At 35.8% G+C, this 24783-nt stretch overlaps 1 protein-coding gene across 4 annotated transcripts in view; it reads right to left on the reverse strand.

The window, feature by feature from the left end:
* The window catches only part of CACNA2D1 (calcium voltage-gated channel auxiliary subunit alpha2delta 1), a 720406-nt gene that overhangs the window by 169924 nt on the left and 525699 nt on the right, over window positions 1–24783 (reverse strand). For all 4 annotated transcript variants that reach the window (XM_043965811.1, XM_043965813.1, XM_043965810.1 and 1 more), the window contains exon 7: window positions 3910–4041. In XM_043965811.1, coding sequence (XP_043821746.1) covers window positions 3910–4041 — 132 coding nt within the window. The remainder of the gene's footprint in view (window positions 1–3909; window positions 4042–24783) is intronic.

The following is a 24783-nucleotide window of genomic DNA, read 5'->3' on the forward strand; positions in this document are numbered from 1 at the left end:
TTGACCCTCTTGTACCAGCGGGCGGAGGCATCAGATTTAAAAGCACATGTATGAAAGACTATGCAGGAATATTAGATATGTATGAGCAGTTCTCTGAATAAAAAGATTTAGAACTTGTTAATAAAAGGTGAGCATAATGAAATTGTTTGTGAATGACACTTAAAGGGTTTTTATCTCTCTACTGGATCTGAGGTTACTCAAATTATTCATTTCCCATTTAAATAAAGATCCATGTTCTCAGTTTGGTAAGTCTACATACTTTTCCATGGGGAAAGGACTTATAAACAGTAAATAAGATTTACTTATTTTCCCCTTAAAATGATGTATTCACTTTTTTTTTTTTTTTTTTTTTTTTTTTTAGGCAATGGGGGTTAAGTGATTTGCCCATGGTCACACAGCTAGTAAGTGTCAAGTGTCTGAAGCTGGATTTGAACTCAGGTACCCCTGAATCCAGGGCCGGTGCTTTAACCACTGCGCCATCTAGCTGCCCCGATGTATTCACTTTCATTTAATATACGTGATAACTGAGATTCAAAGAAGAGAACCAGAATAAGAATGTGTCTATCCACATTTTTTTCAGGTTTCCTTTTACTTGGAACCAAGATAATCTCAGCATGACTATCAAGTTGTACACAGAAGTTTTTTGTTTATTTCATATCATTGACAAGTGGAAGAGAAAATACTATTTTTTGCCAATGTCTTCATAATCATAACAATCTCATGAATGATTATAGTACATTATAAAATGCACTGGATAAGAAATAAGAAATGGAACTTTAGTTGGGGCTTGGCCATTATTTGCATGGCCTTGGGCAAGCTTTTTTCTCCTTTAGGTGCTTGAATTTTTCCAAAATGTTAGATGGAGATCACAGTCCTTGCCCTAGCCCCCTCACAGTGAGTTTCAAAGAGCATGTTATTTTATTGAACTTCCTGTAAGCAAGGCACTCTCCTAGGTGCTAGGGATACAAGGTTGTAAATATAAAGGTTCCTCTGATGTCAAAGTACTTACAGTCTACTGGTATCAGATGAAGCAGTTAATTTGAAATATATAAAATGCTGTAAAAATACAGTCAAATAGGGCAGCTAGGTGGTGCAGTGGATAAAGCACCGGCCCTGGATTCAGGAGGACCTGAGTTCAAATCCTGCCTGAGATATTTGACACTTATTAGCTGTGTGACCATGGGCAAGTCACTTAACCCTCATTGCCCTGCCCCCTCCCCCCCCAAAATACAGTCAAATAAAAATTGTTCTAAATGATTTTTAAGTCTTCAAAGACAGTCAAGTTTTACAGATGATATGTCTAATCTGCATATAAGAATATTAAAATAACATCTTTCACTTAACTAAAATGTTACATATGGAGGGTGTTCTTTTTTGGCTACACATTACCAAAGTAAGTATTTCACAATTAAATAGCATTTTGAGGATCAGGGTTTGTTTTTTTTTTTTTTCCCCTCCTTGAAGTAATCCTTTCAGGACTAGTATAATGTAAATTAGTTGAAAACAGGGTAGGGTTCATATTTGTATTTGTATCCTGAATGCCAAGCACAGTTACTTATATATAATAAAGGCTCCTTAAATGTTTGGAGATTGTGTCACTGATTGAGGCAGGATTATGATATCATTTTTGCAGACAAGAAAAGTAAGATTAGGAGATGTTACATAGCTTGTTAAGTCACACAGCAAGAAAGTTTCAGAGTTAAAACTCAAATCTAGGTGTTCTGATTTAGAGTTCTTTTTCCTTTTCACCAGAAGTGTCAAACACAGATAGAGCCAGCAACACTCCCAAAGGAAACCCAAATGAAATTGAAAGGTAATTGGGAAACAGTTTAAAAAATAATGAAAATACAATAGAACATAGGCACTGCTAATATGTGCTTTTTTATAAATCGAGATTTGGCATGTAGGAATCCTTTTGTGTGGCTTTTTTCAGTTATTTTCAATTGTATCTGACTCTTTGTGACCCCTTTTGGAGCATTTTCTTGGCAAAGATGATGGAATGATTTGCCATTTCCTTCGCCAGCTTATATTACTGATGAGGAAACTGAGGCAAAGAGGATGAAATGACTTGCCCAGGGTCACACAGCTAGTAAGTGTCAAGTGTCTGAAGCTGGATTTTAACTCAGGTACTCCTGACTCCAGGGCCGGTGCTTTATCCACTATGCCACCTAACTGCCCCCCAATTTACTTATAAAAGTAAGCAAAACTGTGGTCCCTCATATGTTTAGACATGTTATTTTCTTTTGGTGACCCTCAACCTCTGCTTTTAGTAGCCCATTTGTGTTTTTCCCTTACTCAAAATTCAGGCAGGTATTCCATTTCAACAGGATTTTGCTTTTAACTCTACATTAGAAATAAATCCAACAAGCTAAATTCTGATTAGGTGTTGATTTCTATCAAAGATACCTGTATTCAATATAAATCCAAACACCTAAAAGCTTTCAAGACTGAAAAGTAAGCATCTTTATAAGTAAAATTTCAGCTAATTCTTCAGGCCAGAGTAGTAGAGTTTGGGGCAGAACCTCCTGTTAACATTCCTCAAGTCAAAGGACAACTGCTACCCAGTCCTGAGTTTAGCCCTGTGGCCCCAAGCAGATCAGTTTGTACAGTGTTCATAAATCAGCATCAGTCGGCGGGAGAAGCATGTTCTTTTGGCAACATGACCATGAGATAGACTTAACCAAAATGAGGAGTGTTGGATAAGGGGCAGAGGTCTCCCTTTCCTGACATGTAAGGATGGTTCAAAAAGAGGTAGCTGAAAACAGATAGGATATCTCATTCCCTGCTGTTGGAAGCAGGCTTAGAAGCCTACTCCTGTCTGGAGACCAGGTCAGTTGGCTCCCTTTTAGCTATTCACACCAGAAAGGTTCTTAAAGCCATGACAGGGGATAGACAGTAGCCACTGTCCTGAATTCAAGTCACATAGTGATTATGATGTTATATGGATTTATTTTCCAAATTCTCATTCCACATTTTAAGATGTTCGCAGGCTTTTTTTCCCTCTCTTTTTCTTTTTTGGTATTTAAAAATTTTTAATTTTAATTATTTTTTTTGTGGGACAGTGAGGGTTAAGTGACTTGCCCAGGGTCACACAGCTAGTAAGTTTCAGGTGTCTGAGGCTGGATTTGAACTCTGGTCTTCCTGAGTCCAGGGCTGGTGCTTTATCCACTGCGCCACCTAGCTGCCCCCTGGTATTTTTTTAAAGAATGGACATGCAGTTTCATCACTGTAGGGAGCTTCTATTGAAGAAACTCCCTCACTTAAGTCAAATCAGATACTATTCCCCAATTTGTTTTGATAAGGGAGTTGCCTGAGCCACTGAGAGGTTGTGAGTTATCCAATGTCACATGGCCTGTTATGTATCAGAGGTAGCACTTGAGTCCAGGTCTTCCTGACTCGAAGTCTTACTCACTAGCCAATATCACGCACCACTTCTGCTGTGTCTACTGGTCAAATTATATTCCCTGTCCCATTTTTCATGTTTTGCCAACTACAGACACTTGCCCTATATTTGTTGCTAAATAGTTACTGGCTTAGACCTCTGGCTTGTCCACTCTTGACTCTTGTCCCTGCTCTCGAGTTTGGCCCAATGGCTAAAAATGCTTATTTTACATTCTGGGCTCATGGTAGCTAAAGGCCCTCATCAATATAAATTGCCCCTATCTATATAATATCTGACCATGTAGCCCTGCCCTGTCCCTGTCACATAAATAGATGATGCCAACCCCAAAACTGTTCAGCCTCAAAAGATTTCACAGAATTGTTTGTAGAAAGGAATATTTCTATTTTTTAAAAAAATATTCTTAACAATCTCTTTCTTATAACAGAAGTCAGGGAGTAAGAAGATGAATCAGAAGTGCAAATTGAAAATGATCAGTGAAAAGTACCATCATAAGAGAATTAACTTACCTGGATAATATCTGGCTAGACCCGTGGCACTGCCAAACACCTGCCACAATAAAGTAGGGTCTTCATCTCGATTTTTTTTGAAAACTTCATCTAAGGCACTTGTCCAGTTGAGTTCATTCAATACAATTGTGGCTGTGAAAGAGACAAAGGAGAAAAAAGATCCTTTGAATTAAAGGGTTCTCTTGTCAAATTACTTTATTTAGTGTTTTATTTTTTAAATTCCACATTTATGTATCTATGTATGTATGGGCATGTATGTATATATATATATGTGTGTGTGTGCATGTGTGCATGTATGGGTATATATGTGTATATATACATACATACACATATATGTATATATACATATACAATATATATATGGGGGCAGCTAGATGGCACAGTGGATAAGGCACCAGACCTGGATTCAGGAGGACCTGAGTTCAAATGCGGCCTCAGACACTTGACATTTATTAGCTGTGTAACCCTGGGCAATGGATACTCATATATATATAAACATGCATACATATACATACGCACATATATGTTTGTTTAGATAGATAGATAGATAGATAGATAGATAGATAGATAGATAGATAGATAGATAGATAGATAGATAGATAGATAGATAGATGGATGGATGGATGGATGGATGGATGGATGGATGGATGGATGGATGGATGGATGGATGGATGGATGGATGGATGGATGGATGGATGGATGGATGGATGGATGGATGGATGGATGGATGGATAGATGGATGGATGGATGGATGGATGGATGGATGGAGGGATGGAGGGATGGAGGGATGGAGGGATGGAGGGATGGAGGGATGGAGGGATGGAGGGATGGAGGGATGGAGGGATGGAGGGATGGAGGGATGGAGGGATGGAGGGATGGAGGGATGGAGGGATGGAGGGATGGAGGGATGGAGGGATGGATGGAAGTTGAAATTCCAAATACAAAGTGGAAAATCCAGTCAACTGTCTAGCTGGTTCCAGATATTTATCAATACGCATAGGTTGTGATTGTGTTTATACAATTTGGAATCAAATTTTGTTGAACAGTGGGATACTGGGGTGTGACAAGAATGAGATTTGCTCGAGGTAGATGGATACTTCATTGTAAATCTGTTAGTACTACTGATAATAGGATTCAAAGCAAAATCCCTAGTAGAAGTAGGTCTGTATCACTTCTTCAGATACAGAAAACATATTGCTTATCCTATTTCTTTCAGGAACACCTTATCCTTACATAACCCCTCCAATTCAAAAGTGACTAACAATAAGGGCAGCTAGATGGCTCAATGGTTAGAGAACCGGCCCTGGAGTCAGGAGTACCTGCGTTCAAATCCGGCCTCAGACACTTAACACTTACTAGCTGTGTGACCCTGGGCAAGTCACTTAACCCCAGTTGCCTCACTAAAAAAAAAAAAGTGGCTAACAATAGAAAGTAGGAAAGATATTTGGGGAAAAATAATAAATATTATTTATTATTTTATAAATTATCATTTATTATTAAAATACTATTAAAGCATTTGCCATCTGTAGATGTAGGCTTATGAACCTAGTGGAAAAACTTGCCTTTAAGTTGGCCAAATCTGCACTAAAACAGATTACAATGAATAACACAGATGTGCTATCTCTCTTTTTAATTTATTGCACATGTCATAGATAATAAAATCAAGTGACTAATGTTCATGATCTGTCAGGAAATGATCAGATTGGGCATCACTGCAATGGAGAAATTATGATAATGACTGGACAGTGCCTCTGGTCTAAGGATAGACAGGTGATTCTGTACAAATGTACTGTCTTTCACAGCAAGCCTGATCAAGAGAGCAAATGGGATTAAAGTTAGAAATAGAGAGGTGGGTGTTTTTATTTTTGATGGAGGTAGGGAACTCTTTTCATAAAGGTGCTAAACACTATCATTTATTTAAATGCTACTGGAAAAAAAAGAAAACATTGAACTAAATACATGAGAATTGTAAAACAGGGTTGGGACCAGCATACTAAAGCAGGGCTCATTATTACAGGCTAACAAGATTTTCATCTTTATGGATGTGATAGCTTGCAAAGAGATCAGTTGTGTGCATGTTAATATTCATGAGTTGGGTCAGTTCCATAGTGCTTTGGAGATAGTAGAGAATTCATATTCGTAAGCATGAGCCGATGAACACTAAGTGACCAGTTATATGGAAATTCATATTCACGGAGATGACCTGAATGGATACTCCTTATTCATGGGTATTTATATTAGTATGCAACCTAGCATACAGAAAGGGAGCAACAGAGCTTTTCTTTAAACATTTATGAATGTTACAGTACTATTCAACTGAACAAACAATGGAGTTTATTTATGATATAGATAAACTTCATTATCCCCCAATCTGTCCTGAATATCTGCTTAATTTCCCCAAGTCTCTCAATTCACCCTAGGCAGCAGCTGGCATTCAGTTAATTTGAACATGGTAAGGTTTTATTTGTTAGCTGGGCTGCTACTGTTCCCCTTTGTCTTCTTTTTTGGGGGGAGGGGGTTGTTAGTAACATAGCAGCTACTTTTTAAGATGGTTAGGTAGGCTATGAGCTTAGCTTCTTGTATCAGAAATAGAACTGTATGGAAATATAGAACAGAAAAAAATTTAAATTCTGAAATATGTTTACAATCATAATTTGTTACTAAAATGAATGTTTTATAATAAAAGCTCATTTGCAAACAAATCTTGATTACAGCATTTCCAAAATGTTTTTCTCAACTATTAACTCACTCTAATGTTGAAGCATGAAAACAGAATTTAATTCCTTCTTGAATTTCTTTCTTTTGACCTAATATGTTATATCCAACGAGATACTCTGCTTTTGGCATCTATCTCATCATCCCTCCGTCTATCCCTCCATCCATATCTATATCTTCTATATCTATCTATATCTATACATGCATATATATGTATGTATATATGCATACAATAATAGCTCACATATTTTACAATTAAATTTAAATTTTACAGTTTTCAAAGTGCTTTTCTCAAAACAACCTTGTGATATATAACTAGTCCCAGTATTGTCCCAATTCTAGAGAAGCTGAGAAAAAAAAAAAGGCTGTGAAAGTTTAGTTGACTCATTCTTGCTCACACATGTAGCCACCATCAGCAAGACCTGTAACTCAAACCCAGGTGTTCTAACTCCTAGTCAAGTGCACATTTTTTCATTTTTAGATTTATTATTTATGCTTTCCCCCCCATAGTGATGCAATTTCCCAGTATTCCCCCATCCCAATAAAACCTCCCATAGCAAAAAAAAAAATTAAATTAAATTAAATTAAACAAAATAAGCCAATGCCTTTTTCCATTACACCTCAGGGTAAATAATTTTATACTTTTCACAGACATTGCAAAGTATGAACAACATATTTCAATTCCTTTTTTATCTGCACTTCATTATTTTTAAACCTGGGAGTCATAAATATATCTTTTTTAAATTTAAGGACTATTTTTTTTCCATAGGCAGTTAGGTGGTTTAGTGGATAGAGTACTGGACTTGCAGTCAGAAAGGCCAGAATTCAAAACCAGCTTTGAACACTTACTTCCTAGTTGTGCGAGCTTCAGGAAGTTACTTACCCTCTCCTTCCCCAATTGTAGAATGGGGATAATAATAACACCTACCTATTGGAATTGTTGTGAGGATCAAATAAAAATATTTGTAAAGCAGTTAGAACAGTGCCGGGCCCATAGTAGGTAACACACAAATGCTAGCTTCTATTTATTAGAATTTGATTTAGAATAATATGATAGTATTTGATTTTTAGTAAATCAAAGGGTGTAAACATATACATTTAGCTTTAACAAGATATGCTGAAGTATTATTCAAATTTTGTTTTATTATTATTTCTAAATATTTTACAAGGCAGTCACTTTAATTTTTTCAAATATGTATGTATGTATATATATACATATATACACACACACACACACACACACACACATACACACCAAAATATAAAAAATAACATTAGAGGGACAGCAATACTATTTCTTAACATATGCAATACCACATTCACATAGCACATAATTTGTGTAGAGTCAAATCTATTACATAATTATAGTATAAAGAAGCAACCTTGGAAAAATGATCATCATGGTAAACCCATGAAAAAATATATTATAGCTACTTTTCCTTGAGTGTGAACAAAACAAAAATCCATGTTGAGATTATCATAGTACAGTTGAGACTGAGTTAAATCACCCAAAATAAAATACATTCAGATGTCTTCTCTGTCTCTTTAAATTAAAATCTAACTACTGATTTTTTTGGAGGAATAACAAAATAGGTGTGCAAAGATAGGCAAATATGATATGAAAAAAAAAAGCAGGATAATATAATGGATAAAATGTTGGTTTTGGAGCTAAGAAGACCTGGGTTCAAATTTTATCTTTGAAGGATTTTAACTGTGTGACCCAGGACAAGGCATCTCTCAGTGACTCAGGGCTTATCTATTAAGACATACCTAAATTGCACCTGTAACCTAGTTAGTACAGGAAGTTTATTTGACTTATGAGTTCTCTATGCTGATGAAGTCACAGATCCCTCAAGAGTTTACATATACAAATAGTAGATAATAAATCCACAAGCCATAGTACATAACTGAGTGAGTTTGATCTGAAGAAATGCTCTACACTGGGAGTTCCCTACACTAGTGAAATCATAGATCTGTATCTCAAATAGATGGATAACTAGATAGATAAATATACCTATCTATAATATAGAGATAAATAGACCTGTCTAAACATATGCATACATATGTAGATGTGTCTATATTTATATGAACATGTATTGTGTGTATGTGTGTGTTTGAGTCAATATAGTTTCTTGGGTAAGAAGTCAGTCATTTCTGACAGAAAATAGGAATGAATATATAAACACTTTGTCTATAATATGGATTGCTGCATATTCAATTATACAAAATCTCAGAATCTTTTATTCTAATTTGAATAAAGTTTTTTCATTGTAAAAACAAATCAGTCAGTTTCTGATTCAGAAAGATCTGGATTTTGGTAGCATCCATGACAGATAGTGGCTATTTAACCCTAAACAAACCAATGAACTTCTCAGTACTCTTAGGAAACTGATCCTAAGTTACAGACAATGTTATGATCTGCATCAATGGAAAGTTTTATCAGACGAAGAGTGTTTTTACAAGCATCTTTTTGTTTCTCCCGGTCTGTCTGTCTCTCTCATCCACACATCTCACAGACACACACACACACACACACACACACACACACACACACACACACACACACACACTTTGCTTTGAGTATCTTTGCTTTGAGTATCTAGTACCAATGTACTAGACTAAAGATTTGTCTGGAAGTGTATTACAGATTCCTTTTTTTGTAGTATAGCTTTATGGTGGGCAAAAATGCCACATAACATAGATTTGACTTTCATATTGTGAGTTTTCCTTGAAGGAAAATTAAATAAAAGCTCCTTGAAGGATCCTTCTGTAAGCTTTCTATATAGATTATGTTTTTATTTGTTATTTGTTATTCTTTTATTTAATCAAAGCCTTGCCCCGCAAAATTTAAGAAAACAAAACTGTAGTATTCCAACTTGTTGAAAAATAACTTGAGGAAACTCATGGCAAAGGACTTGTGTGTAGGTTTTCATTTTCCTTTCTTCTTTGATGTTCTAATGTGTGACAAGGATGCTTTATTTGTATTGTATGTATGGTTTTTTGTTTGTTTGTTTATAGAATTTATAATTCACCTAGTCCAGTCTAATGAATTCTAAATAGATATATTTTTAAGTAACAGAGGAGTTGTTGGGATATGGTCCCATTTCTTCCCTTAGGTGGTTTTGAAATAAATAGGATTAGCTATATACACAGTGATATGATAACTAGCTGGGTTTTTTTTTAACCATCACAATTCTCACAATTACACCAGAAGGTAGGTACTATTATTGTCTTCATTTTACCAATAAGGCAACTGAGGTAAACAAAAGTTAAGTGACTTGCCCTGGGCCAACACAACTAGTAAGTAGCCAAGGCAGGATTTGAACTCAGGTCTTCCTGACTCTAGGTCCAGTGCTTTATCCACTATGCTACTTAGCTGCCTATAAAAAGAGTAGAAAGAATACTGACTTTAGAATCTGATGATGTGGATTCATATCACATCTCTGACATCTGCTGCCTATTTGCCTGTACTCAGTTTTCTCAGACATGACTGAAACAAATGAACCACCACAACAAAAATGATGGCAATGAACTGGAGATGAGATCTCAGGTCCCTTGCAGCTCTGGATCAAGGGCTGTATAATTCTGTCTTCAAGTCCAACACTCTCATTTTACAGATGAAGAACTAAACTCTAAAGGGTTGAATTTATTTGTCCAATAGCACATGGGGTGGGTTCATACAAGAGCTGGGATCTGAATCCAGATATTCTCACCCCAGATCAAGTATTCTTTCTCCTATATCACTGAGTGTGCCTAAAATGAAAAATTATGATTTCCTCAGTCTAGCCACCCCCTATGATTCCGACACACACAAGTACACACCACAAGTACCATTACTACCACCACTACCACATTCAGGCATGATCCTTACAGGAAGGAGACACAATGGCTACATATATAAAGTTATGCATATATCTATATCTCTCACCTTTACACACAGGCACAGATAGGTACATACTTTTTTAAGCTTTAGAAATACTACAATTTTAATGTAGATTAATTCAGTATCTTGAAAAATATACATATATACATACATGGACAAATATATATACACAGCCAGAGGGTAGGTGGCACAGTAGATAGAGCACTGGGTTTGGAATCAGGAAGATTCACCTTCCAGAGTTCAAATCTGAACTCAGATACTTATCACTTAATCCAGTTTGCCTTAGTTCCTCATCTGCAAAATGAGCTGGAGAAGGAAATAGCAAATGACTACAAGATCTTTGCCAAGAAAACCCCAAAGGGGATCACAGAGAGTCAGACATGACTGAATAATGACTTAACCATTGATCATGCGCACTCTCTCTCTACATATATACACACATTCAAAGAATATTGCTTGTTAAGATTGATTATAGGGGCAGCTAGGTGGCACCAGCTTTGGATTCAGGAGGACCCGAGTTCAAATCCGGTCTCAGACACTTGACACTTGCTAGCTGTGTGACCCTGGGCAAGTCACTTAACCCCATTATCCCGCAAAAAAAAAAAAAGAAAAAGATTGATTATATGAGGAGCTATTTAATAACTCAGTGTTGTGAAGTCTCTTGTATGTGCTCATTACTTATTCTATGATCCTGACATTTGTAAATACCATTTGCTTTGTAAACATTTGGGTACAGTACAAAGTGCTTCTGGATTTGGAGTCAGGATCTTGGTTCAAAAACTATTCTGCCATGTAATGCCTGTGTGACATAAACAAGTTACTTAACCTCTGTAGATCTCAGATTTGTCATTTCTAAAAGAAAGAGATCAGACTAGACAGCTAAATCTATGATTTAACAGGGGTTCTTAGCCTTTTTTTGTGTGTCACAGACCCTTGGTGAAATCTATAGATCCCTTCTGAGAATAATGTTTTTAAATGTATTAAATAAAATACAAGAGATTACAAAGGAAACCAATTATACTGAAATTTGGTTATCAAATTACAGAAAGAAAGAAAGAAAGAAAGAAAGAAAGAAAGAAAGAAAGAAAGAAAGAAAGAAAGAAAGAAAGAAAGAAAGAGAAAAAGAAAGAAAAAGAAAGAAAAACAGAAATCTATCTATAGACCCCTTGGAGGTCTATGGACCTTATTTGAAGAACTTCTGATTTGGATTAAGGAATTTCTGCTCAAAGATTTTGTTCCCCTGGATGCAATACCACTAATTATAAGGAATAGCTAAATGCTATTTCTAATTAACATTTGATTCAGGTTGAATTTGAAAGGAGATATAAATTTCTGAGGACAGAGTCTATTCCTTTGTATTTCCAGTGCTTAGAACAATGCCTCCTACACAGTAGGCACTTAAATTTTTTTTTGTATTAAAGTTATGAGCAATTTTCAAAATTTATTTGCTCAATAACCCTATAATACTTTCCAGATCTGGAATTTTGTATATGTGTTTCCCTTCTCTGCCAGAAGAGATTCCAACCCCTCTGTGCAGATATTCATTCAGAGTTGTTTTGGCTGAAAAAAAAAATCTATTTCTTTGTCATTAATCTGAGAAGGAGCCTCTTTCAGTCTTTCTAGGCTGGTTCTCAGACAACAGATAGAAAGCAGAGTCATTAGCCAGGCCCCAGAGAAATAGTGTAATAAAATATCACCCCTCCATTGAACATACCTAATTTTAAAATTGGACAAAATATTTAGCTGTCTGTTAATCAGTGATATTAACTGCATATTCTTTGATGTGTAAACATATATGATTAACTCAGTCTTAGAGGCAGAGGATTCAGTGTTTGGGTTAGCCTTTCATAGTACCATTGTATCTAAAGGGACCTTGTATATCACTGATACCTTTATTTTTTCAAAGAAGGAGAATTAAGGCTCAGCTAGAGGTTAAATGACTTCTCCACCTTCAGACAGCTCAAGTTAAGTGTCTGATGCAAGATTTGGACTAGAGTCTTCCTAATTCAAAGCCCAGCACTCTGCACCACCACCATTTTGCCTTGCCTTCTCTGCTCATCCTGGGTATTGAAACATCCAGATTCTCCTTTACCAATTCTCCCATTTGACCAATGCTGACCCTCAGGGCAGTGGACCAAGGTCAGTCATATATGAATGACCATATAGAAACTTTCCATTATATGAAACTTAGTGAGATCTAACCCATAACTTTTATTCATACCAGGTCCTTCAAAATTTACACACGTGTACCACAGCAACTTTCAAAAGTGAAATTTGTGTGGGCAGTTTTTTATGAGCTTTTAAAAATACGAATAATAACTCTTCCTTCTTGAAACAGCAGATTTCGCTAAAATGAATCTTTTATGAATTGTCAAGGCCAAGCCTACTCCAAGCATCGAAAGCTGGAATAGCATACCTTGACTTTTAGGCCTCAACTCTGAATAGCATAAGAGGATTTTGACTGATAATTGAGTCAGAACATCATATACACAGCTCCATTATGCTTACTCTCGGTTTTCAAAAACTGGCCTTGGGCTTTGGAGAGCATCTCTTTCACAAGATTCTTCCATTATTCAGTGCAGCTTGTCACCAGAACAAAGGAAAACCTAAATTCATCATCGCACAAAAGAAGCATCTTTCTTGCCTGCTAATTCCACAGAAACACACGCATGTTTTATTTTTCTCTCTTGTTTATGACATGGAGTAGAGAAACCTTGACAAGCTCCGAATTCAATTTTTTCTCTACAAGTTTAATCAATAAAACACTGCACTATTGCTCCCTTTTAAATAGAGCTGGCATATACTTTTGATGATTTATTCAGTGTATAGGGCCCACTATTCACTGAAGGCAATGTATAACTTTATTTGAAAAGCCTTAAAGCCGTTTATAATCTCTGAACAAATGTCAGCAATGGTTCCCTAATGAAGTAGATATGCTCTCAGAAGAGGGAGAGGGGGGAAGAGAGTACTTTTTTGTTACAGTTAATTTATAACATAAAGGTGGCTTTGTTTAGGTTCTAAGAATCTTTTAACTAACAGCTTTTTTTTTGTAAAGTTACTTTACCATTTTAAAGAAATTGTTAGTTAAAATTATTGCCATATTAAAATATCTATGTTTCTAAACAAGCAGAACAATCTAATTTATAGGAAGTATATTTTACTTTTTCAGTAACAAGACCATTTTGTAATACTGTATTTTAAATTATGATAAATGAATATTCTTATGTTTACAAAACTAAGAAGAAAGTCAAACTATTTTTATATGGGGCTGATAAAATTTTATATTAACAAAAAGAACAAATAATCACTTTTAGTTTTATGGTGATAGTAAATATTTTTGTAGTTATTGATCTACTTTACAATGACATTAATCACTATAGTAACTTCTCAATTAAATATTTAAATAAGAAAGTTTTAATATATTTTTCTATTAAAAATAAAAGATAAACATTCAAACTACGATGAACAATGTTTTATTAATTCCAATGTTTGTGGATATTATTACCATCACTCAACATTTTTGTTCTCTCAGTTCAGGGGTTGAGAATCAGATCAGTACCAGTAGTGAAAATGATATCTTGGGGCAGCTAGGTGGCACAGTGACCCTGGAGTCAGGAGGACCTGAGTTAAAATCTGACCTCAGACACTTAATACTAGCTGTGTGACCCTGGGCAAGTCACTTAACCCCAATTACCTCACCAAAAAAACCTCCCAAAAAACAAATACAAACAACAACAACAACAACAAACTGAAAATGATATTTGTGTGTGTGTGTGTGTGTGTGTGTGTGTGTGTGTGTGTGTGTGAGAGGCAATTGGGGTTAAGTGACTTGCCTAGGGTCACTCAGCTAGTAATTGTTAAGTGTCTGAGGCTGGATTTGAACTCAGGTCCTCCTGAATCTAAGGCCAGTGCTCTATCCACTGTGCCACCTAGCTGCCCCCAAATAATATCTTTTTTTAGGGGTGGGAGGATGTAAAGAAGATAAGAAATACAAAAGAAGTGTTACAGATCTTTTAAAGAGATTTAAAAAAAAATTATATCCTGATTAGACAAGATGTAAAAAGCTATGTTTCACATAAAATCACAGTAAAGCTATGCTCTTTTTTCAGCCAGGAGAGAGCTCCTTAGAGATCATTTAGTTCAACCCTCTTATCTTATAGATGAAATACTTGAAGGTCATGAAGATTAAATGACTTGTCCAAGGTCATAAAGGTTGAGACTGGGGTCAATTCCATGTCGTCTGATTCCAAATCTTGTTTTCTCTCTCTACTGGTTAGACTCTAGGAGAAACTGTAATCCATTCTCTTTCAGCTTGTTCTTATGCTCTTGACCAAAAGAAGGTCAATGATGTTGAGTTGTTTATACTACTTGGGACTTTTCTTCTTGGAACAAAATATAAAAAATAATCAGAGAAGATTCTGACAATAATTTTAATGAATAACTTTGATATTATTTTATATGTGGGAAAATATAATCATATTTCATTTTTTCTTTAATCATTCTCCTCTTCCCTATGATTGGAGGACTACATGGTGGGGTGGCCAAAGCCTTACTTTATAGAAAGCAGAAACTGGAGTCCCAGCTCACTCTACTTGGTTGTACTGTGTACCACCTGGTATACCTATCCACCTGGTGCCCTCCCTGCTTTCCAGTCTCCTTTTGTGTACTGTCTTCCCCATTTGATTGTAAGCTCCTTAAAGACTAGGGCTGTCTTTTTTTGGTTTTGTTTTGTTTTTTCTTCTTTTTATCTCTTTTAGCACAGTGCCTAACACATAGTAGGTACTTAATAAATGCTTATTGAACTGAATAAAAGCAATAATTTATAAAGAGCCACTCAAATATGAATAGAAGATGCATCTCAATTCATATTTTTCCTATCAAACATTTCTGATGCAAAAATGCAATGGGCTAAGTGTAATAATCAAGAAATGGGGGCAGCTAGGTGGTGCAGTGGATAGAGCACAGGCCCTGGAGTCAGGAGTACCTGAGTTCAAATCCGACCTCAGACACTTAACACTTACTAGCTGTGTGACTCTGGGCAAGTCACTTAACCCCAATTGCCTCACTAAAAAAAAATAAAAAAAAAAAGAAATGAAGAAATACTTATAAGAGAATTGGGGCCCCCTCAATTTTAATGTATTTTGTTTTTGAAACACTTTAATATATTTTGAGAATGCAGAATTCTCAAAATAACTTATTTATAATTCACAGAATAGAAATTTTCTGGGGCTCCATAATGACTCAGAGAATTTATTACAAGACAGTTTATTCTCTTTCCCCCTTTTGTAATCAGGATAATTTTCATATTATGGTGAAAGAGATGACAATTAAAACAGATGAATTTAACACATAAGTTAAGTAAGCCATGTCTTCTTTTGTTCAGTGCTGCTAATCTCTAGAAAGGACAATTTTAATAAAAGAAGAGAATCCACTGATCCAATTAAGAGTCCAGACAATAAGAATCCACTTTAAGAACTGAAGAGTGTTCATAAATATTAAAATGAACAGACCCTTTTCAGTAGATTTGACTAATGGAATCTAATCTAATCTCAATGTAAATGAAAGATTAATAAAGTATGGGGGGGATAGACAGGCTAGATCTAATCTATCTAATCGCATCTCAGGCAATAGAAATCCAACTCCTATTGCGGATGGGGAGAACAGAATGCACCAGAGTACGTGAGAAAACTAATCATGAGATAAGCCTTACTCCTACAGTTAATTTAGTGTAAATATTAAAAGCCCCTTGTCCTTGTCTACTCCCCAACACCTGTAAAATTAAGTTTTCTGGCCCTATTCCCTATTCCTTTAGCTTCCTACAGAGTTACCACCTGGTTAAAACCTGTAACACAGCTGTCCTTGATGACACCTGCTGACCACGGAACACACAAGGGGAAAAGCCAAAGAAAACCACTTCATGATCTAATAGGAGAAATCTCCTATAAGAAGAAAAGTTGGATCCAATGTCATAGTACATGTCTCTTAATAGGAGGATTTAAAGGTGTCAATAGAGGATTATTGGAGGTTGGGGAGATTTTGAGATAAAAATTTTATTTGTAGAGCAGAGGACTGGATAACAGCTCCAAGGCATTTATCCTCCAGTACTAAATTGTCTAAAATTGGGCATCCTCTAACTTCTAACTCTTAAATTTTCTTGAATGCTATACCTCAGGACACCATGGTTCCTTAAAAATGATAAAACAGTGAAATAACAATTTGGCTATGAAAGTTCTAGCTCTGTCTCCACTCCTCAATCACGGTTTTGATGTCAGGAAAATAACAACCTCCCTGAGTCCCAAATATCTTATAATATGAGGATTATAAGATCCTTATACTATAATAATCCTTTAGTACATATTATAGTATGTTATCATCATCACCCTTATTATAACTTCCTTACCTCAAAGGGTTGTTACTAGGATAAATTGAGATAACATGCAAAAAAAGATTTTTAAATGACACTAAAGAAATTGAGGGTATTTTATTTTTAGCCTCTTCAGATAAATGAAAAGATTTTGATACCAAGGCACAAGTCCCTTTTCTGTTTCATATATAACACCCTCACATTTGAGATTATAAATGACTGTCTGGAGATTATGAACCTTTAAAAGTCTTATTCCAGTCTGGAAAATGGCTAAAATACTTCATAGAATAATTGGCCTTCTTTCCTTGAAGGGAATGTATCTCTTAGGTGTATGGAATTGAAAACAACACTTATTTTCCCAACTAAAGCCAGTTTTTTCATTGTGGCATATCCATGTAGCCCTAACACTGAAATATAACCTTCAACAGTAGTAAATTTGACTATGCCATACAATTTGCAAATACAACTACTCACTTTATACTAATAACCTGCAGCCAAAAAATACCACTTCCTATATTTTACAAAGCACATTCTGCAGAACAGAACAAGACTTTCAAACCATTCCTGCATTACAGGATAGAAAAAATTTCTTCCTTAAGAAAAATGGGAATGAGCAGTTGTGTACCTACTGTGTGCCAGACACCATACTAAGCACTTGATAAACATTGTTTCATCTGAGCCTCACAACAGCTCTGTGGGATAGGTGATATTACAGGAAGTGATAAAGTGCTAAGAAGTTGAATCAGTGCTACAGTTGGAAATGATGAACTCAGGATATGTTTCATTATAAACAGTAGCTCATTAGAAAATTTAAAAGGAATAAAAGGGGAAATCATCTACCACACAAACATTCACATATCTCGGTGTGATTATGTACACCACAATGAAATTCAGTTAGTGATCATTTTCTTTATACATAAATGGCATTTGGAAAACAAGAATGTGAGTAATAACTTCTATCCTGCTGTGAGCAGAGGCAGAAACGGTATCTCCTCCTCCAGTGCCTGCTCTAATCAATCTGATCTACTCCGTGGCCCTCCAAATATGCCTTAAGTTTGTCTGCCTCTGTAGCTTTGTTCATTAGATTCCTCTGACCTGGAATATTCTCTTTATTAACATCCAACCCTCCTACCTCTCCTTCAAGGAATTCATCCAGATCCATTTCATCTATGATGTCTGTTGTAATTACCTCAGGCAGATTTAAAATTTCCCATTTGCTGAAATCATATTCATTCATTTAACAAGCATTTGTTACTTTTAGTGTCTTGTTAAATAAATTCCCAGGGAACTGAAGGTCCACACATTTAACCATACATGACATGGCACCATATGTTACAGTATTGTATGGTAGGGTAATGTAGGATATAGTATGGTATCCCTATCCCGCACTTGTCTTCTATTGTGTTGAACCAATTTGGATCTGCTGGACGGAGAAAAGCCATGGAAAAAATATTTGGGTCTTTTTGTTGAAATGCTGCCTAACTGAAATAAGTATGGTCAAAATACATACAAAACAGGTTAACTCCTCTCCTATGAATGCTTCAAACTGAGTCTTGAGAAAAAAAACAAATGGCAAAGATAGATTATTTAGTGAAGATTTGTGTGCATTTTAGATATAAAGGGAAGCTGCATATGTAATGAAGTAAGTACTGGCCTTGAAGATGTGAGGACCTGAGTCAGAATCCTCTCTCAAATACTTACTAGTTATACAGCCCAGCCCCATTCCAACTCCACCCCTAGCAAGTTACTTGACCACTCTCACACTCAGTCTCTTCATCTATAAAATAGACATAAATAAAAGTATTGCTTATGGGAATAATTATAGCATTATTTTTATAATAAAGCCAAATTGGGGGTAGTTAGGTGGCACAGTGGATAAAGCACTAGCCCTGGATTCAGGAGGACCTGAGTTCAAATCTGGCTGCAAACACTTGACACTTACTAGCTGTGTGACCTGGGCAAGTCACTTAACCTTCATTGCCCCACAAAAAACAAACAAAACAAAAACAAAAACCAATAACCACCAAAAAAAATAGTAAAGCCAAATTAAATGTTTATTTTAAGCTTTAACCCCTCAAAGGATTTTGTGAGGAACAAATGAGATAATATATAAAGTTCTTTGCAAGCTTTCAAACACTATTTATGTTTATTAATAGTAATGATAGTCATTTAACATATTTTATTTATTCACCTGGACAACAGAGATGATGCCAGAAATCACTGTTCTCTCTTACAGAATTTAGCACTCTGATTTGCATAAACTGGAGCTCAGCATACATACATACATACATACACACACAAAAAATAGATAATCATAATCCACTGTCACTCATTTCCATTGAAGACTGAGAACTGGAAGAAGTTTTCATGGAAGGGTGTGATAAAATGAAAAGAACATTGGACTTGGCTCTAGAATCCCTGGATTCAAATCCTGACTTTATTACTTTATTATTATATCTGTATGAAACCAAACAACTTGTTCTACTTCTCTGGACCTTTAATTTCCTCATCTGTAAAATGAATAGCCTGAATCTGGTGAACTCCAACATCACTTTAATTTCTAAATCCTACAATTATCTAATCTGGTCTAACTTCCTTCCCGTGAGTAAACAAATGTATCAGCTATTCAAAACAACAAATTATCTTTTTTTATGATGATTTTTAGGGTGATGATCTTTAGGGATGAAGATTTGGCATCCTCCTTTAGATAGCCAATTCTTGGGTTTAAATTTTATTTACAAAGTCTTCCTTATGTGCAAAGTATCTTCTAATTTAATCTCATTCCTTCTTGTTTTTTGACTATGGCATTTTGACAAGAGTGTTTTTTGAAGGGAGGGAGGGAGGAGTTCTCAGTTCCCCTAAAATCCTATTACACTTTTTTAATGAAGCTTTCAGAAATCGCACAGTTTGGAATTAAAGTAAAACTTACTCCATAGGTCTTTATACACATACCTTTCCTTGAAATCTTGGGGGAGAAGTCCAATTAAGAGACAGAGAATTAATAAAATGTGAGAAATCTATCTTTGCCTTAGTTTTGAAAATGCATTAATGCACACTGAGATTGGAGGCCATGTATATATCTGGCTTGGTGAATTTACAATGAGGGATCAAAGCACATTGAAACCAACTAATCAGATTCAATTGAAGGATAGGGGATAACAAGTCTCCTGGGGACCTGAGTGATACTGTCAATGAACTGTATATACTGACTGGTACTTAAGGGTGTGCATCAACTAATTTTTAAATAGAGAATTGCCTGGTGATTTTTAGAAGCACAGATCAGATGTGTTCTAGTGTCATACATATTAATCTGTTTAAATCAAGAGCATTTGCCATGTGCCCTAAGCACCTTATAATCTTTGGAGGAAAAGAAGTAAATAAATTTTCTGATGAGAACTTTAGACTTTAATGAAAAAAGTTTTAAGCTAATAATATTTGTCTTATTATTCAAAGTTGGGTTACTCAGAACATTTTCTAAATGCATTTGTAGAAAGGTCTGTCTTATTGTGACACTGAACATAATGTTGTTTTTTTTTAATCTCTGAAACAGATAATAGAACATTAATATAAATACAATAAAGGTATTTTAAAAGTTAATGTGATTCTTTAGTTCTAAATGAAGCTAATTTGCAGATGAATCAATCTCTCTATGTATGTGTGTATTTCTGCTTCCAGAGCATCCTGTATTTTAGGGAAGGAAGGGACCATAGGTGTGTCTTCAAGCTTAATCCCCTCATTTTACAACTGAGAAAAAAAAAGGCTCATAAAAGTGAAGAGATGTGTCCATGATCATTCTTCTAGTAATGGTCTGAGGTAAGAATGAATCCCAGGAGTTCTGTCTGTCAAGGGCTTATTAATCTGCCTGCTGCAGTAATTTAAAAACAGTAAATTTACAAATGTCAACAGCTCCCCTCTGGATTCTCTCGGAAATTAGTTTGCATAAAAATCCACCAACCACAAATGAGGCCAAAACAAGCAAATATCTACAAACTTCCTTTTTCCCTTTATAGAAGATGTTAACTTGGGATGCATGAACTTAGAATCAATCTCAATCAATCTCTCTCTCTCCCCATATTTATCTCTCTCAACTTCATTTCATTGTAATTGGTCATTGGTCTCCTTTCTAATCTTTTGTATTTTATTGTATTCTTTTTAAAAACATCATTCTGAGAAGGCACTCATAGGCTTCCCCAGACACACACACACACACACACACACACACACACACACACTATTAAAAGCCCCAGCTCTACATTCTGGTCTTTCAACCAAGAAGAATTTTAATCATCCTGTCATGGGGTACAGGGCACCACAGAAGTTCTCTGGGGCACACCAAGGAATCTTCTCCTTGAAAAACTAAACCAGAGGACAGATAACGCCTAGAGAGATAAACTGAACCAAATCGGACTGAGCTATCTTGGGATTCCTACCCTTCATTCTGGTCTCCCTTACCCTGGGGAGATAAATTTGGGTGTGGCTGCAGCCTTTGCGTTCTGAAGAGGGATCTGTAGCCACCCCTCACCCAATTCCTCTAGTCACTACCAGTGGGGGATGGTCCTCCACTCCTTACCCAATTCCCCCAGCTACCACCAGTGGGGGATGGTCCACCTTCACTAAAGGAACTTTCCACAGGCAGATGGTCCACCCCCATCAGGCCTTTATAAAAGTACCTTCCAGTCTCCTGTTTGAGGAGATTTGGTACCTCTGAGCCATGTGCTTTATGCCAATCTCCCCATGAAAGTCCAAGGATTTCTTTCATGGTTTCCCTCCCCCCACCCTTCCCTTCCCTTCCCTTGCTCCTAAATAAACTACCACCTTATTCTAACTAAGTTTTGTGTGCAAGAGGGTGTAATTCTTTAAAGAGGAATTCCCAAGAACCCCAATTCCCACCAACCCGTACCCCATTTCCCACCATTACAATCCATTTCTATTAGGAGGGAGGAAATAAGTAAGCATCTAATCTGTATACATTTATATGAACATATATGAATTTATGCAGATATAAATGCATTCCTTTTTTGTTTTTGTTGGGTTTTTTTGTTTGGTGAGGCAATTGGGGTTAAGTGACTTGCCTAGGGTCACACAGCTAGTAATTGTTAAGTGTCTGAGGCAGTGAGAGAGTGGGAACTCTGTCAAATTCAGGCAATATAACATTTGCACATTTACAAATTGAAAGACCTCCGCTCACTTTGAAAGACCTTCACGAAATTAGAAAATTTGCCAAAAATCATGAGATACACAATTCTTATTAAATATCCCAACACACTTTTAGGTTTCCTTCACATCCTACTAAGTTATTCTTATATTTGTTCTAAATGGTAAGCCATCTACCAACTCACATGAATTTCAAGTGGTTAGCTGTACCACAACAGGAAGATAAAGGAAGCTCTTTAAATTAAGACAAAAAAAACCCAACAGCAACTAGTTTTATGAGACCTGAAATCTGTAATCCAGTAGCTACAAAGATCAATGCTTCATTTCAGATTTTTTATCTGAGACAACATACATATAAGGATATTGAAACCAACAGTAATATATTGTCTTTTAATGCATTACTTATCTTTTACCTTTATTAAGAGAGCTATTGGCTGAATGCATATATCCAAGCAAGAAAGCACAGTGACTTATCCATGCTTTGCAGTCCCTAACCCTAATACCAGCTCTATTTGTGAATTAAATAATAAGTAATAACCCCTGCTCCACTTTGCCAGAGAGTAAATGAAAAAAACTGTTACAATTACAAGGCCCTATAAAGAACTGGATTTAATAATGATGAGATTTCACAGAAGTCATAATATCTATTATATGAAGGTAGGCATATTATAAATTCCTTTATATTCCCAATATACTCTTTTTTTTTCTTTTTTTTTTTTTTTTAGTGAGGCAATTGGGGTTAAGTGACTTGTCCAGGGTCACACAGCTAGTAAGTGTTAAGTGTCTGAGTCCAGCTTTGAACTCAGGTACTCCTGACTCCAGGGCTGGTGCTCTATCCACTGCGCCATCTAGCTGCCCCCCAATATACTCTTCAAATGTTCATTGGCCCCCTTTTCAAGTTTACCTTTATTTGGGGGATTCTGAAATGATTGCAAATGATTGCACTAAAATCTCAGAACATACTGCATGATATGGATCATGCCACCTTCATCAACAAAGATTTGCCATGGTTTAATTACTTAGGAAGCATTTCAGATTTTTCCTAAAAAAGGAACATTATCTTTTAACATACTCAATTTATAATATTATATTAAATATCTAAAATTTATTAGTTTTTTTCTGATTTTTTGTTGAATTGTATTAGTTTGAATTTGAAAATGAGCCATATATATCTTTTGATTTCTTTACATTTATGTAAAAAAAAGTTTCTCCTTTTGATATATCAGTTTTCCTTTGAAATTATTTTTACTCTCCTAAAATGTTTCCTTTCATATTAATCTCGCTTGATTTTTTTAAGCACGAATTACTTTCTTGCCAGTTTCTATTGCATATTATACTGATGAAAACAAGGGTCTTAGACATAACTTGTCAGTTTCTGTTCTTCCATTGTACCTATATTTTTTCAAGTAAACTTCTTTTACCTTTTTTCTAATTTTGTTCAATCACTCAATATTGATTGGGTTGAAGTTTCAGTCTTTCCCTTCATTAAACTTTCCATCAATACTTCATTTGTCTTTCTATTGTTGAGTTCAATACAAATTTCACAATTACATTGCTAGTCTAAAATTGGTAATCTTTTCAACTCTTTCTTTTGGGGGTTAAAGTCCAAGTTGATTTACTCATGTTTTCCATTGTTCTGGTACTTAACATTAAGCTGTGGTTTGGTTATGCTATTTTGTTAGATTAGTTCTACAAATTAGATATTCATGAGCAGCTTTGAACTACCTTGAACAGGACAGTTTTAATGATGGGAAAATGGTAATCACATTATCCTGCCCTCAGGAAAGTACATCTACTTCCATTATATGTATGACCAAACATATTAAACATATTTTTATTATACTATGTTATTGTTCTACCCTCACTAGTTTAAAACCAAAAGTTCTTACACATTTGCTTACTTGTAAAGTCATAGAAACTATTGTTAAAATGTGGTAAAATAATGGAATTTGGCAGATGCCCAGGGGCCTGACTTGATTGATTTAGTAGTGTTTGAATAGGTGTGAATGAGAAACTACTAAGTACCCACTTAAAATGATTAGATTGTGAGCCACACCTGGCCCGCCCTGTTAAACCTAGTTTAACTTAGCCAACTCTGAGAAGGAGTGCCCTAAGAGGTCAACGTCATCAATGGAGAACTAGTCTCAGCCACACAACTTGAAGGACCACCCCTTTTGGAGGAGGGAGAAAAAAAAGTAGAAAAAGGGACTCCAACAGGAAGTAGGAGTCTCTCTGGCCTTGGAGGAGCCTTCAGAGCAGACTGGAGACTGACTGCCATAGAAATTACAGACCCCTGGTGGTGAGTTAATAAAATCCAGCTCTTTGAATTAGCTGAGCTGAAAGCAAGTTTGAGTTTTGAGACAGCCTTTGTAGAGCCAGGGAGATTATCCATTTTCCTTTTTCCCTATTCCCTTGTCCTTGACTTTTAATAAAACCTGATTTATTTGTGGGAAAGGGGCTGTTAAGTTCCTTTCTTAATGCCTGGGAGAAATAACTAAAAAGGGCATTTTGGAAGGGAGGAAGCTTTGGAACTAGAGGTCCCTCATTATTTTCTGAACCCCAATATTATGGTGAGCCACCCAATTAATGGCTCATATTAAATTTGGCTCCTACAAAAAGAAAAAAAATCTGAGAATTCTATCCAAAATAATATTTATTATATTGTAGTTAGATCAAACTTATTGCTCTTGTTTAATATCCCCAGTTCATTTTCCTGTGAATGGTCCTGTCTTTTTATACTCCTTGGAGGCAATTCCCA

Source organism: Dromiciops gliroides, chromosome 5 (assembly GCF_019393635.1).
Source record: "Dromiciops gliroides isolate mDroGli1 chromosome 5, mDroGli1.pri, whole genome shotgun sequence".
In the NCBI taxonomy this organism is placed as follows: domain Eukaryota; kingdom Metazoa; phylum Chordata; class Mammalia; order Microbiotheria; family Microbiotheriidae; genus Dromiciops; species Dromiciops gliroides.